The sequence below is a fragment of the Alexandromys fortis genome, unplaced genomic scaffold, assembly GCF_014885135.2.
Source record: "Alexandromys fortis isolate MF-2015 unplaced genomic scaffold, M_Fortis_MF-2015_v1.1 scaffold_206, whole genome shotgun sequence".
NCBI lineage: Eukaryota > Metazoa > Chordata > Mammalia > Rodentia > Cricetidae > Alexandromys > Alexandromys fortis.
Window position 1 is genome coordinate 569,850 of NW_026068097.1, and position 17,347 is coordinate 587,196.

Genomic DNA, 17,347 nt, shown 5'->3' on the forward strand with positions numbered 1-17,347 from the left:
CTTACAGCCTGAGATAAAAGATTATGTTTATTTCTTAAAATTCTTTTCATTCTTTCTTTTTTTTTTCTAGACAAAGTTTCTCTGTCTAACAGCCCTAGCTACACAACACTCACTCTGTAGACCAGGCTGGCCTTAATCTCACAGAGATTCTCCTGACTCTGCCTTCTGAGTACTGGGATTAAAGGCATGCCCCACCACTGCCTGGCCCTAAAGTTCTTTTTAAACATCTGTTAATTGTATATGTTAGTTGTTAGTATTATTCAATGTTTTCTTTCTTTCTTTCTTTCTTTCTTTCTTTCTTTCTTTCTTTCTTTCTTTCTTTCTTTCTTTCTTTCTTTCTTTCTTTCTTTCTTTCTTGGTTTTTTGAGACAGGGTTTCTCTATGGTTTTGGAGCCTTCCCTGGAACTAGCTCTTGTAGACCAGGCTGGCCTTGAACTCACAGAGATCCACCTGCCTCTGCTCTGAGTGCTGGGATTAAAGGTGTGCACCACCATCGCCTGGCTCAATGTGTTATTTCAACACACCTATGTGTACTCATACCAATATGCATACTCATACCAATATGCATACTCATACCATACTATGCATAATCAACCCAACCCCTCAGACTCTCCTCAGTCTCCACTAATCCTCTTCTACTTTGCTGTATGTTATTTATTCCCAGACATTAAGGAATATGCATTACTAATCTTTCTGTGTTTGATTTATTTTTCCTAACTGGATGAGCTCTAGTTCTACCTATTTTCCTGAAAATGACAGGATTATTCTTTTTTTGTCTTTGAACACTCTATTGTGTGTTTAAAGCAATTTTCCTTGCCATTTTCTCCATTTGTGGACACCTAGACTGATTATGTAACTTGGATATTGGGACTAGTGTCATGGTATTGCCCAAAATGTGTATGCAGATACCTCTTTGGTGTGCTGCTTTCATTTTTAATGCTGAATGTTCAGAACAGGTATAATGACTCATATATTAGTTATATTTTTAATTTCTGAAGAACCTTTCCACTGTTTATGATAATGGTTGTTCTTTATGTAACTTATGTAATTTATGTTCTTTATGCAACTTCTGTTCTTCCAACAGTGGATCCGAATCCCATTTTTCTAGCTCCTCATCAGCATTTATCATTTTACTATTTTTGTTTTTGTCTTGAATTTGTAGAGCACTTTGGTAAGAGTGACATCTTAATGACATACACAGAATGCATGTGCTTGTCACCTCAAATGAAGTCAGTTTTGATTTTTAGTTTCCAATTTTTATCTCCAGCTCTTTACATTGCTTAATTTTTAGATAGATTCTTAAAACACAATTTATAAGTCAGGCAATTCATTTTCTTAAAGTGCACGATTAAGTACTATTTAACTATATTTACAGTTGAATATCAACACTGGAAACCCCACACCCACAGTTCTTTCCTTCTTTGAATTGCTAAAATCTCCAATAAAGACCGAACAAAAATGAGCAGACAGTTTTTCTGAGCTTCAGGCTGAGCAATTTAGTCTTTTGCTATTAAGTGTAATGCTAGCTTTTCTTTGTACATGCCATTTGTCACTTGAGAAAATTGCCTTTTTATTTCCAGATTTTGAGAGTTTTAAATATAATGATGGATGTTGGATTTCATCCCCTTGCTTTTGCCCTTGTCTTAGTTTAATTTATTCTTGCACAGCTACCAGAATAATCCTAAACCATTAGTGAAATTGAGTCACATTCACAATGAACCTCTTAAAATTCATCCATATTTCACCTGGTGAAAACCAAATGTCCTAGAAGGCAGTACATGATCCAGCCCATGCCCCACAGTTTCCTCTCAGAACTTATATTCTATTAATCTCTCCCCTCAATCTCTCCAATATATCTGTAGAAGCCTTCTTGCTATTTCTGGAAGCAAACACAGTTCTGCCTCAGAGCTGCTGCATTTGCTCTCTTCCCACTTTCACTGTTTATTTCCTCCATTTCTTACTCACATGCCACCTACTCAATATTTCTCTTCCCCAAATACCCTATGGGAATTTTAATTTATGTCCCAAACTTTGTATCTAAATATTTTTTCTTTCTAGTGTATAACATCTTTTAATACACAATATAATTAACTTACTATTTTATCCATTTTCTTCCCATAGCCAAATGTAAACTCTAAGTGGGCAGCATAATAGCAAGCCCCTAATGTATCTTCGCTGTTTAAATGATAGATGATTAACAATAATGCTCTGAATGCAGCACTGAGACAGAAATCTAATATGTTAGATAATTTTACATAAGTTTCTTCCTTTTTGTTTAACTCACATATGAAATCAGTGAGGGAATTAAACTAAATGCTTTCTTGAAGGCTTTTCTGTCTCTGAGATTCTGTGAAAGAGATTCTGATTGATAATGGAAGTAGATTAAGATAATATGTTACTTGAAGAAATTGAAGAAGATATTAGAACATGGAAAGATCTCCTATGCTTGTGGATTGTCTGTAGCACTAATATGATAGAAACAGCCATAAGCAAAAGCAATCTACAGATTCAATGCAACCCCTATCTATATTCAAACATAATTCTTCACAGATATTGAAAAGACGATTTTCAGCTTCATATGGAAACACAAAAAAATCTAGGAGAGCTAAAACAATTCAACAATCTTGGATAATAAAAGAACTGCTGTAGGTAACACCATCCCCAATTTCAAGTCATACTACATAGCTATAGCAATGTAAGCATAGTATTTGGCAAAAAAAAAAAAGCCCATTTATCAATGGAATCAAAATGAAGACCCAGACATAATGCACACACCTATGGACACCGAATTTTTATCAAGAAGCCAGAATTACACACTGGAGAAAAGACAATATCTTCAACAAATGGCACTGACCAAACTGAACAGCTTTATGTAGAGGAATCCAAATAAATCTGTACTTATCACCCAGCACAAAACTCAACTCCAAATGATTAAAAAAAGACCTTTAATGTTAAAGAAGATACATTGAACCCTATAGAAAAGAAAGTGAGGAATAGCCTTAAAGTCCTTTGTATAGGAGATAGCTTTCTGAACAGAATTTCAATAATGCAGGCACTAAGATTAACAACTAATATTTGGGACTTCATGAGAATGAAAAGCATCTGCATGCCAGAGGACATCATCATTTGGACAAAGTGGTAGCCTACAGAATTGGAAAAGATTTTTACCCACTACTCATCCAATAGAGGGCTAATATTCAAAATATATAAAGAACTGAAAAAACTAGATATCCAGAAAACAAATAACCCAATTTAAAAATGGCCCTCTTGTGGGAATTCTAAAAGTGGAAACAGGGACTGTCTCTGACTCTTTTGCTGGCTTTTGGGACCATACTTCTCATACTGGGGTCACCTTGCCCAGCCTTAATACAAAGAGTGGTGGTTATTATTACTGAGATTTGATACACTGTGTTTTGTTACTCTCCATGGAAGGCCTGCCCTTTTCTGAATAGAAATAGAGGAAGAGTGGATGTGGGGGAGAGTGGAAGTAGGGGGATGGTCTGGGAGGAGATGAGGGAGGAAAAACTGGTCTAGATGTTAAATAAATAAATAAATAAATAAATAAATAAATGATTTTAAATGTGGGGTACAGACCTAAACAGAGAATGCTCAAAAGAGAAAACTCGGATGGCCAAGAAACACTTAAAGAAAAATTCAACATCTTAACTCATCAGGGAAATACAAAGCAAAAGTACTTTAAGATTTTATTTTATACCTGCCAGAATGGCTAAGATCAATAAATAAGTGACAGCTCATGTTTTGGAATATGTTGGTGTGGGAGGTCCTTATGTCTGTGTTGCTTTTATTGGTTAATGAATAAAGAATCTGCTTTGGCCTAGAGCAAGGCAGAACTTAGTTAGGTGGGGAAAACTAAACTGAATGCTGAGAAAAAGAAGGTGGAGTCTGTGAGAAGTCATGTATCCCTGCCAGTGACAGATGTTGAAACTTTACCCAGTAAGCCACAGCCTCATGGCAATACACAGATTAATGGGGATGGGTTAATTTAAGATATAAACTAGAAATAAGCTTAAGCTATTGACCAAACAGTATTACAAATAGTATGGTTTCTGTGTGATTATTTCAGGGCTGAGCAGCAGGGAACAAACAAGCAGCCTCCCTACAACAAACTGGCACTCCAACGTGGTTGACTATATCCCTATAAAACCTGACAAAGCTTAATGTTGAATTAAGAGTGACGGGGCTGCGTCCCTGGCACCCGGCCGCCCGCATGGCTAGCTTATGCCCGAAATAATTACACGGAAACTGTATTCTTTTAAACACTGCCTGGCCCGGCTAGTTCCAGCCTCTTATTGGCTAGCTCTTACATATTGTTCTAACCCATTTCTAATATTCTGTGTAGCCCACGAGGTGGCTTACCAGGGAGGATCTTAACCTGCGTCTGTCTGGAGTGGGAGAACCATGGCGACTCCCTGACTCAGCTTCTTTCTCCCAACATTCTCTTCTGTTTACCCCACCCACCTATGTTCTAACCAATAAAATGGGCCAAGGCAGTTTCTTTATTATAATTAACTAATGTCCTTCCTCCATCAGCTTAAAAAGGAATTATAGACACAAAAGAACAGAGTTAAGCATGGTTTAATGGCTTAATGCCATGGCTCATTTTAGAGAGGTTTTCCTGATTCAGTGGTAGCAAACAAACTAACAAAAACAAACGTACAAAACAAAACTGCATGGTTTCAAAAACTTCGGTTTCCTGGTTAAACAGCACAACAGGCTCTGACGCTTTCAGGAGGTCTAGCCAAGGAGCATTTAAATGTAAGTAGTGTGTTAAAAACTGCTTAATGGCTCAACATAGACCCTCTGCATACTTGGAACTGGGGAGGTGAACACAGCTTGCAGAGGCAATAAACGTAACTCCACCATGCTGAACTGGGTGGAGCCAAAAGGCAAAGCAGCCTTGATCCTAGTCAACGGCTGCTTAGCTTTTTAAGAAGTGCTTAGCATTTTAAGAAGCACTTCTGGTCAGAAAATAATTACAGATACATGATAAAGACAGATTCAAACATAAAAGACTCTAAATGAGATACAGTGAGTTTAAAATATGTATGTAGGCTTGGGAGAGAGAAGAAAAGGAGTATAGAAAGTTATAAAAAGAAGTACATGATTTTTAAAAGATAAAACAAATCTTTAAAGAGAGAATAAACTTGTAAAAAAAGTAATAGAGTAAGAATAATAAGCCACATAAAGATGGAAATATACACAGAGAGTTTAGCTTCTGTATATTATTGTATTTTCTTTGAATTTTTTTTTTTACTATTAAAGAGAAGTCAGGACCACGAGGGGTGCACCCACCCACGGAGACAGTGGGGCTGATCTATTGTGAGCTCACCAAGGCCAGCTGGATTGCGACTGAAAAAGCATGGGATAAAACCGGACTCTCTGAATATGGCGGACAATGAGGGCTGCTGAGAAGCCAAGGACAATGCCACTGGGTTTTGATCCTACTTCATGTTCTGGCTTTGTGGGAGCCTAGCCAGTTTGGATGTCCACCTTCCTAGACCAGGATGGAGCGGGGAGGACTTTGGACTTTCCACAGGGCAGGGAACCCTGACTGCCCTTCAGACTGGAGAGGGAGGGGAAGAGGAGTGGGGGGGAGGGGGAGAGGAGAGGGAGGAAGGGGGGAAAGGGAGATGGGGAGGGAAATGGGAGGCGGGGAGGAGGCAGAAATTTTTTTTTCAATAAAAAATTATATTTAATTAAAAAAAAAGAGCTATGTAATGAGAGACATTTCATTGTATGGACTGCTAAGTTAAACCAACATAAAAGTAGCTTGACTTCAAAATTTGAGTCTAAGGATATGTTACTTTGGAAAAGAGGTTCTTTTATTTCCACAGAAGATGAGAACCTATGGATTTCTTCCTGACTAATGTGGTTTGATGGACCAAGACTCCCTGAAAGGTTGCTGTGAACACCCCAAAAATACTTTGACCAACAAAAAGCAGGAAACAGTTTGGAGAGAACTATGCCCATATTCCCAAATATTGTTTATAAATGTATGTTTGCATTTAAAGGGGGATATGCTATAGAAATTTGCATTGGTATGGATCTTGTTTTATTGATACAAATTTAAGATCAATTTTGTTTATTTTTGCTCTTGATTAAGGTATTGTGTTTGTCCAGCTTATTTAAAAATGTAATATATAATTAAGAAATATAGGTTAATAGATAATCATCTATAATATTCAACCTTGTAGTCATGTTAGTTAGGTTTCTAGATATATAGAGATATATTTCAGTTAGATAGGTATTCTTCAAATCTTTCAGAGACCTTCAGAATATGGCATTTAAATGTTTTAAGAACTTAGGACTTTTCATGACAGTGAAATACATCTGCTCCTGGCAGCAGCAATTACGTCAAGAGGATGATAGGCACTGAAGCAGCTCCTTATGCATTGGTTAGTTATTTGGGCAAGAAACTGCTCTTGCCTGGACTGCTTGCTGTATGAACTGGACATGCAGACCCATGGAGAGATGTCTGCTGAACTTACCTAAAGGTGAGAGTGTCCTTCAGGGTTCCTGCTTCATGAAAGAGTCTGCCTGTCAGACATTCTGCAGGATACAGAAGAAAGTTACTGACAAACTGACAATAGAGGTGAAACTGTCTTTAAAAATTTCCTGCTCCATGGAAAAGTCTGTGAAATACCATGGGCCTGTAGGCTGAAATGGATGCCCCAATGGTACAGAAGAACTTTGGGTGACTGTCCAGGTAGCAAGATGTCCCTGTCAATTCTAGAGTTTTTGAAGTTGCTTACAATGCACTTCCTGTTTACTTAGGTAATATTATATCCTTCTGGGGTCTTTGATGGGGTTGAAGAATAGATAGCTATAGTTTTCCTTAGTTATGATAAAAGATAAAATAGATGCAAATATTGTAAAACTGTAATTTTTGTTTGATGTCTGTTTTGTATATGTAATTTTAGTATGTCAAAATTAAAACCTTCCTTTTCATTTAGACAGAAAAGAGGAAATGGTGTGGGAAGTCCTTCTGTCTATATGTTGCTTTTCTTGGTTAATGATTAAAGAAACTTCGCTAGGCAGTGAAAACTAAACTGAATGCTGAGAGAAAGAAGGTGGAGTCAGTGAGAAGCCATGTAGCCCTGCCAGAGACAGATGCTAGAACTTTACTCAGTAATCCACAGCCTCATGGCAATACACAAATTAATGTAGATGGGCTAATTTAAGATATGAGTTAGCCAGAAATATGCTTAAGCTATTGGCCAAACAGTATTGCAAATAGTATGGTTTCTGTGTGATTATTTCAGGGCTGAGCAGCCAGGAACAAACAAGCAGCCTCTCTCTACAACAGGATGTGAAGTAAAAGAAACACTCCTTTATTGCTGGTGGGACTGAAAACTTGTATGCTATGGAAATGAGTGTAGTGGTTCCTCAGGAAGATGGGAATCAATCTACCTTAAAATTAAGAAATACCACTCTTGGGGGCACATACCCAAAAGCTGCTTCATTTTCTAACTGAGATACTTGCTCAACTATGTTTATTGCTGCTCTCGTCACAATAGTCAAAAATTGGAACCAACCTAGATGTCCATCAACACCTAAATGGATAATGAAAAATTGGCACATTTATACAATGGAGTATACCCCCATTAAAATGAATGACACTCACAGGAGAAAATATCCTGAGTGAGGTAACCTAGCCCCCAAAAGACAAGTATGATATGTATTCACTTATAGCTGGATATTAGCTTTTAAGTCAATGAAAAGCAAGCTGCAGTCCATAGAACCATAGAGGTTAGGCATAGAATTAGCAATGGGGGTTACAGATAGATCTCCCTAGGAAAGATGTGGGGGTCTTTGAATGGGAGGATCAAGAGGGAAGGGGGAGAGGATAGAGGGATAAGAGAAGGAATTTAGGGAGAGACAGCTAAACTTAAGGGCCATTTGAGGAGTAGTTTTGAAACCTAATACAGTCAAAACTTTCTAATATATATATATAATATATATATATGAAGGCAATCTAAATGAAATTGACAAATAATGGAGGAGTCAGAGCCCCAGTTGGACATCTCTTGTCTCCAAATGAAGCTTCTAGTGCTGGGGTTGAATTGCATCTGATTGAGATGTTGGCAAGAGGGGTCCCATGGGAAACCCTAAAAAAAAACAGGCTGTTCCCCCAAAACTTACAGCAATGCCCTTTGATTAAGACAATACATACAGGACTGATTGAACTTGGAGAAGTCCAGCTGGTGCCTACACAGAGCCTTCATCTCTGTGTATTAGCATCTTTGGTACAGGAAGTTATCTGCACATTACCAAAAGAAAACACATGAACACCAATAAAGCCACCAGCATTTTTATTGACAGTGATGTCCTGTCTGCAAGGTATGCTAGTGTAATGGTAACACAAAGCTTATAAGAGTAACCAACTAATATCTGGTTTAAGGTCCACTCTATAAGATTGAACACACAACCCACCACTTATGTGAAGAAGAACCTGAGACTAGATAATCCAAGGATCTAGAGTGAAACAAACACTGCTCTTCTAAATAGATATGATTTCTACTTTGATAAAATGAAAAATATAAAAGGAGAAAAAAGGCTCCTAACGTCATTCTGCTATACTATATTTTATTATTATCCAATGGAAACCTGTTTATTTTCTAATGAGAGACAGAAAGGGTATAGATTCAAATGGAAGGGAATCTGGGGAGGAAGTGGGATGAGTAGAGGGCACGGAAACTGTAATCAGGATATATTATGTATGGAAAGAAGAGGAATACTCTGGTTAGACAGCACACAGATTCAACTTCCTGGGTATCAGAGAGTCTAGAAAGAGCCAGAGCCCAATGACCCAAGAAAATAAACAAGAGGGGAACATAAACTAGGATCATTATAGACTCTGAGTGGACATAGTTTTGGTTTTGCTTAAAGCAAAGGATTGGGTAACAAAGAAATCAGACTGCCACAATTCAAGTAAAATGAAGGCATTTTAATAATGGAGGGACTTGACCTTAAAACGCTTTGGATTTTTATCTCTATCTGCCTCTAGTAAAGGAAAGGCTCTCCTGGATTATCTCTTCTTTACTACTTGGTATTTACATAGAAATCAAAGCAGCCAAATCCTACATTGTGACTGAAATTCTATGATATTGGTATTGTACTTTGAAGAGTTTCTGATCTTTCTTTTTGAAGAGTACATTAAAAATCTGTAGATGATATAACCTGCTGAATTATTCAGTGTTGCTTATTTGTATATGTGTTTAGGGCTGACCTCTTAGGACTAGACAATCTATTAGGGGACTCATCCCTAGAGAAGACCATGCTTATATGTATGTGTGTATAATAATAATAACTAAAGCAAAATGTGTGTATAATAAAAAGTAAGAGGGAGTTGGACAGACACAGGAGGGATTAAAGGGGCTAGAAGTAAGGGTAGAAGTGAGGTAAATACAGTACTCATGTATGAAATTCTTTTAAAAACTATAAAATATTTAAGGAAGAAATTTACATGAAAACTGAAAAAATATGCAGCAAAAATACCATAACATTTAACAGAGATCCAAGAGTAGTGGTTTGTGTCTTAGCATTGGTATTATTCCTTGGAATGTCATCCTTTACTTCATCTTACTTACCATTTTAGCTTCATCCTGATTGATCCTGTTCTCATAAGGTCTTCTATGATGACCTTGAAAAAATAATTCTTTCATTTTCTCTGCTCCTTTCAGAGAACTTTATGGATTGTTCTGAGACTGTATGTATACATTTTGAAAAATTCCTCCTAGACAGTAAGAACATCTAGGTGTGTGCCCTTTAGCAAATACCTACATGACTGTTATTTTCAATGTGCCATGTAAGAACAACAACAAAAAAAAAGGTTGGAGGCTGATGATGACAAGGATCCTTGCAGTTCTAACTAATCCCTTGAATGTTATGTAATAGACTATTTGTTTGACTACGTAAAATGTGTTACATTTGTTTGTGTTGCCGAATAATTATTTAATTATGTAAATATGTGTTGCTGTTTTACCTTGCCTGCCTAAGACACTCAATTGGTCTAATTAAAGCTGAATGGGCAATAGTTATGCAGAGGAGGGATAGGCAGGCTGGTGGGCAGAGAGAAAAGGGGAGCCAGCTAGCTAGCCAGGAGCCAGGCAGCCAGATCATAGAGGGAGCAGGAAGGCAGGATGGACAATACACAGATGAGGTAAACAAGCCTTAGGACAGCACATAGATTAATAGAAATGGGTTAATTTAAGTTAAAGAAAAGTTAGGTAGAAACAAGCCTAAGCTAAGGCTGATCATCCATAATTAATAATAAGCCTCCATGTGATGATTTGGGGGATGGCAGTCCAAGAAAGCCTGCTACACTTAGATAATTAAAAAAATTTTCATCTGTCTTGAAAGTAAACCTCAATTTTTAAGCCAGCCTGTAATATCCCACCAATCTGACTTTTGAAAGGCATGAATGGGGACTTCACAATTCATAGAAGTCACAAGAGAAATATATTTCTCAGAGCAACCTCCTCCTCATGTTGGATACTGAAAAGTTTCCATAAGGATTTAATAAAGAAGATTGTGTTCCTTCTTTCCACTTACATTATTATTTTCAAGATACTGCCTCTTATGAGTAATGTCAAGCGGAAATTATTTTATGTCTACCCAGCAGCCTTTGGGATGTAGAGAATAAGACCACAACAAATAGATTACAAAGGCAAGATGCAAAGGTAGTGATTTCTGATTAGGACAGAACTGATCTATAATAACTTTCTTATCTTTCTTTCTATTCATTCCTCGCTCATCCCACCTAACCAAAGAAGAAAAAGCCTGTGTTAGCTTAAGCTACTCCTCTTCTCTCTCTCTCTCTCTCTCTCTCTCTCTCTCTCTCTCTCTCTCTCTCTCTCTCTCTCTCTCTCTCTCTCTCTCTCTTCCCCCCCCCCCGTGTGTGTGTATGTTCTTAGACTAATGCTATTATAGCCTCTTCAAATTTTTCTGCAAAAGAAAAGAGTATTACTGTACCAGACAAATATTCACAACTACTGCTCTGTATTAATGGGTTGGTCAAATAGGTATTATTTTTCTGCTCCTATGCTGTTAATCCCTGTGAGGGCAATAATTATGTCCTATGCTTGTCTTATTCTTTCATATTTTCTTCATGTTTTCCTGCAACTGCTTTATATGTAGAAAATGTTTATTGAAAGGTAACCACGAGTAATTAAAGCCTCTTTCACTTGACTAATACATTCCCCAGGAGCTGAGGAGCCATTTACCCTCTAATAGACAGAAGGTAGCTAATGTAGCAAGACCTTTAGACTTGCTCCAGTCTTCTGTGTTGTGTTTCTGATCAAATCACACAAAATCTTTCTATTTGTCTTTCCAAAACAGAGACGATAATGATGTTCCCAGCGTATTTCTTACAGGGCTGCCACAGGGGTCAAATAGAGTGAACATGCTCTTTTGTTCCGAACAACCAGGATCCCTATTACATAAGTGTTAGGAGCAGACTTGAATGCAATTACTCATTGTGAATGTGTTTTAGAAATTGTAAAATGCTGTGAATAGCTCAAGTTATTAACAATGATCCATTTAATGATAATAATTACACAATGAACTTCCCATGCCTTCCTAGATGTATGGATATCTATAATTTGATTGTAAATACGAATGCTTCCTGGTACCTCACTCATTACAACCAAACTGGAGCAGTATTGGGCAACAGTGTCCTGTCAATTAGCACCTGCTGAGATTTTGCCGGCTGACACTGTTACAGTAGCGCTGTGGTTAGAAAAGTAATGAAGACTGTATATTGGATTTCTTACATGCCCCTCTCTATTGCCTTGACAAGAAACAAGACAAGTTCCTCTATGTGACATGTTGATAGTCTCTTAAACAGGAATTATTGTCCCAAGGAAAATCTGGATGCTATAAAACCATGATCAAAAATGCCTCTGTGAAGAAGGAAGGTATTGGGAGAATGAACAAAATTCTACTTGATGAGCAGCTTCTTCGCTTATTAAAATATCCTGAGCATGACAGAAACTGTCTCCCATATACACAGGAGGTATAAAGACTAGATAAAAATAATCTATTGATGCAAGGTGCCAAGCAACTCTAAATGTTTACTGCGTGGGCATTATTTCCACATATGTATATATAACGAGAATACTGCTGGGGCCAATGGCAGCTCAGCCTTAAAAGATTGACAAGAATTCATAACGAAACCTTGAAATGAGTTGTTTTAACAGACTAATGCAANCAGTACTTCCACTGAGGAATTTAAGCATGATCCTTCCCATTTATGTTTCTGTTGAAATTTCTCCAGATTTGACCTTTGAGGTTTCTGATTCCTTCCATTATCTTTGTTTTGGAGTGGCGCACGTGTGTGTGTGTGTGTGTGTACATGTGTGTTCTACAGCAAAGGGTTATTTTTTCTCTGTGTCTGTTAGCTTTAACAAATATACTCTTTCTACATCTCTCTACCCTATGATGTAGTCTTTAAATTGGTTAGCTCATATGCAAGCCTGCTGGCAAGAATTCTTTCAGAAATAATGAAGCCATGATTAGGAGTAAATGAGTCAGGACCTACTGTTTCTATGCTTATTGAAGGATAGCTAAGGAAGTACCATTAGGCCATATATATATAATTTTTCTAAAGTTGGTAAGGTGGGTTTCACATCAGCTGTAACTAAAAACAAGCAATATTGACTGCTGCTCTGAGAAACTCCCCATATCTCTTAATCCACTGTTAGCATACTGATTTTACTCTCAGTGAAAATAAGCAAACAAAACCCCATGGGTTTCTTAGGAGTACTCTACCGCTGTTCAGGGGAACTAAAGTTTATGTTTAATAACATTTATCTTTGCTGTATTTCATGTTATGTTCTCTCTTCTTTTAGGTTAACAATACATGCTGAATGTCCTATGCATTTGGAAGATTTCCCCATGGATGTGCATGCCTGCCCACTGAAGTTTGGAAGCTGTATGTATTTTCTGGTTTTGCTTATCTAATCTGCTTCCAGATGAAATGTAATATATTCTACTTTTCCCTGGGAAGTTCCTAATACTGAGTTTACAGCAGACTTTAATCCTTGCTGATGTGGACTGAATGAGTCAGGAGAGTGGGGTCAAGTAGTACTAACTGATCAAGAATAGTAGACTCGACTTTTAGCAGATTTTTCTTTAAAAAAAACCTTTATTCCATTATTTTAGAATAATTTCTGTCATTAGGTGGAAGCATCAACATTTGTCCTTTTTTAGAAGACAGAGATGATAAAGAATATGAGCTTCTTAAGGACAAAAGAATACATAATTTTTAATATCTATTCTCCCTGCACCTCCATTTATTACTATCCAGTCCCCAACAATAGTTGGTAAATAGTAGGGGCAGCTGTAGAGATTTGCTCATGTTTTAGAGCATTGCCTTTCCCATTTGCTGTAACTCTTACAAAGAAAGCATTAGAGTGCATTTTGAAATGAATTGCAGATGTCAAAAGTGAATATACTTGAGAGCAGTTTTGAACATAAGGTTATCTAAATAAGTTAGAGTAATATATCAAGATCTGTGTTGATCACATTTGAATGATACTGAAATAGAAATTGCATTTGAAAAGTCTCAAGTAATTATATGTGACATATTTTTCAATTATTAGTTTGTCAAATATTTACAGACCATCCCTTGTGTTACAGCCTCTATTCTATGAGCTTGGAATGCATTCATTAATAAAACAAAATCCTTAAACATATGGAGCTCATATTATTGAGAATAATATGATAGTGAAATATAAAATAAACATTGAGTAAAAGTGAAAGTAGGTATAAATAAGGAGAACTATGGAAAAAGCTTTGAACACTTGGTAATTATACACATGTGTAGGATGTAGTATGACATTTCAAACACATATAGAATATAATATGATGATTAACTTAAAGTAACTAACATTTCCATCATTTCCAGTATTTTTCATTTCTTAATGCCAAGAGCAGTCAACATCTTTCATTAGGTACTTTGAAATGTACAGGTGGAATGCTCATAAACTATAGTCTCTCTGATGTGCTATAGAACAGTATAATATTTTGTTGTTAGGAGGCTGCTAGTTAGTTCCCATCTGCTTAGCCCTGAAATAACCACACAGAAACTGTATTAATTAAATCGCTTCTTGGCCCATTAGCTCCAGCTTCTTATTGACTAACTCTTACATATTAATTTAACCCATTTCTATTTACCTGTGTATCTCCACGTGGCTGTGACTTACCAGGTAAAGTTCTGGCATCTGTCTCCAGTGCAGCTACATGGCTTCTCCTTGACTCTGCCCTTCTTTCTTCCAGCATTCAGCTTAGTTTTCCTCACCTACCTAAGTTCTGCCCTATCAAGAGGCCAAAAGAGTTTCTTTGTTAATCAGTGGTATTCACAGCATACAGAGAGGAATCCCACATCAGTATTCCTCCTGCCCAACTGCATTGTGATAGCTGTTAGGTACCTATCTCCTTAATTTTATCTACCTGTACATTTTGTTAAATAAGGCAATCCTGACCAGTCTGTTTTCAGTTTAATTGACAATCAAATATATCATCCAGGCAGGAACAACTCATTATCCTTTTTCATATTATGTATAAATTAAAATATTCTAAAAGTCTTGTAAGATCAGACATTTTTATGATGAAATGGGGCAGATGATGCAGAGATCTGAGGAAATAATGTTCTAGGTAATATAGATGCATCTCAGGAAAAATATTTGAAGGAAGAAAAGTATTTGGCTTTTCCAATAAACATCAGAGCAGCCATGTGGCTTCCCAGTGGGCATAAGAATGAAAATAGTAGGTATAGATGAGACTGTAAATTAACGTAGAGCCTCCAGAACCTTCTAGAACATTGAAGACCCTTAGATTATATTCTCTGGATAAACAGAATGAGTGGAATATTTTGAATTAAAGATTGGTATTGTTTGACTTAGTTTGAAAGAAGAATGTATTAGGTATGATGTATTAGGTATTTTAAAACTTGTTAATACAGAAAATATAATTAGGTAATCCATTGAAGTTTATATTTCAGTATTTAAGGTGCGATATGGTGATGAAGGTTATTAAAGTGAAGATACTTCAGCTTCCCTGTGATAGTAAAAGGTGATGAGGAGTTGCTATGCTATGAAAATACCTACAGCAAGATCCCCTGATGACTTAGTTATGGAGCAGAGGGAAAACTCAAGAGTAACTAAGAGACAGTCATATTAATGAACTTGCTGTCAAATGAGACAAGTAGTGTTAGAAATCAGAGCGGCAGGTTTGAGAAAGGAGCTGACTTGAAATTACCCTTCAGAAATGCTCTTTTTTAAGAGAGAGCAACTCACTAGTGAGAGAGACATGATCAAGATTTGAGATAGAGAGCAATTTGAATGAAAAGAGTATACAGCATAGGCAACACGACAGGGCCCAGAAAGGAAAGAGAAACCCCTTGAAAACTTGGAAAGGAACTCCATTACGCTCAAAATAAAAAGCGAATAAGAGATAGCTTAAAGTTGATAGAGTAAGAGAGATAGACACCATGGACAGAATGGCAGGCGGGTGAAGGGCCTACAGGCAGAAGAGGCAGAGAGAAATAAAACAGTCAGGAAGTAATTAGGTAGCCCTGCCATAAATCAAAGACAGCTTTGGGAAAGTGTCAAAGTTGTTTCCTGAGACAAGAGCAGCAGAGATAAGAAAGAACACTTGTTTGTCTGTTACTTCTGTAGGACTGGAAACTAGAGCAGGATGTGAATGGCTAGATTGCTCTAGGCTGAGCATCTAATCTCTTAAGGTCCCAAGCATCTTAAAGTGACAAGCCCATGATCTAATGGAGAGATACAGTGTCAGCTTCTGAACTCCATCACTCATATGCACATCCACATAAACACACACACAGAACTGAAAGAAAAAATACAGAAAAAAAGTAAGAAACATGTTAAGCATGGTGAAAAAAATCATTATGTGCAACTAAAAATGTCCTATAAGAATTTCATACATGTGTATTTAGCAGAAGGAAAAGAAACTTTTAAAACTGATAAAAATTATTAATCCAAAATCTCAAGATGCACACAGATAAATATAAAGAAAACAATGCTAATTTTAAAGTTTGCATGGAAACGTTTAGATGCTAAGAATTCTTAAGATTGTGAATAAGAATAAATCCACAGAACTCACAATGAAATCAAATCTACTTGAAGCTACAGTAATTTAGATAAGATATTACTCTTTCAAAAATAGACTAATAGCATAGAATTAACAAGACATTGAGAGAAGTCTTGGATATAATTTTATATCAAATATATGTAAAAGTAAATTCCAGATGGATTGGAAATCTAAGTAAAGAAAAAGAGGCTTTCAACTTGAGGAGGGCCATACGAGGAGTTTGAAGGGGGGTATTTGAGTGTTTGAGAGGGCCTCAAGAAAGAGTATATGGGTGGGGCTGGAGGAGGAAAGTAATGTAATTCTATTTCAACTAAAAACATGTTTTAAAACCAGAACTTTTAGATGAAAATGTAAGAGAATAATCTCCATAAATTGAAGAAGGTAGAGATCAATTGAACAAAGGCATAGACTGAAACTGAGAAGATACATGAGATATCTTAAAGAGTAAGAATTTCTATTTATCAATATATCATTAAGAGAACAATAAGACAGGGTGGGAATGGCAGAGTGTGGTGGTGCAAGCTTATAAGTATAGCACTTAGAAATCTGAGGCAGAAGGACTAATGTGAGTTTGAGGCCAGTCTGTGATGCATAGTGAGTTCCAGGATGCCTGGCTTATAAACTAAGATTCTGTGTAGACAAAAACCAAACAAACAAAAATAAAAATACAAAAGTAAAACAAAAAGACACCAAGAAATCTTTTCATAGGATGAGAAAATTATTTGTGTTGTGTACAATTTGTATTATGACAAAATATTCAAATACATAAGACTCCCAACAAGTCTCTAGGAAGCAAAAACTTTAGGATTTCTCTGCTTCTCTCTTACATTTGGACTTACTGAGTAGTTGATGACTACATTATCAAAGAAACAAAAATTTAAATCCAGAGTGTACCACTTCACATTCACCACATATGGGTGAGGTTTTAGAGCAACTCTGTACTTTCCTGAATATAAACTTCTAGAAAGTTTAGGGGAAATTGTTTGGTCATATCTCACAGTACTGAACATATACATATGAAACATTTGCATTTCTCGTCAACAGTATATAAATATTTATGTTCATAAACATAAAAAATTAATATTAAAAATAATAATTAAATAAAGTAGATTTGATTTCATTGTGAGTTCTGTGGATTTATTCTTATTCACAATCTTAAGAATTCTTAACATCTTAACGTTTCCATGCAAACTTTAAAATCAGCATTGTT

General features: G+C 36.5%; 1 protein-coding gene across 1 annotated transcript in view; it reads left to right on the forward strand.

The window, feature by feature from the left end:
- Positions 1–17,347, forward strand: part of Gabra3 (gamma-aminobutyric acid type A receptor subunit alpha3) — a 229,142-nt gene that overhangs the window by 172,871 nt on the left and 38,924 nt on the right. The window contains exon 6 of the mRNA XM_050123660.1: positions 12,873–12,955. Coding sequence (XP_049979617.1) covers positions 12,873–12,955 — 83 coding nt within the window. The remainder of the gene's footprint in view (positions 1–12,872; positions 12,956–17,347) is intronic.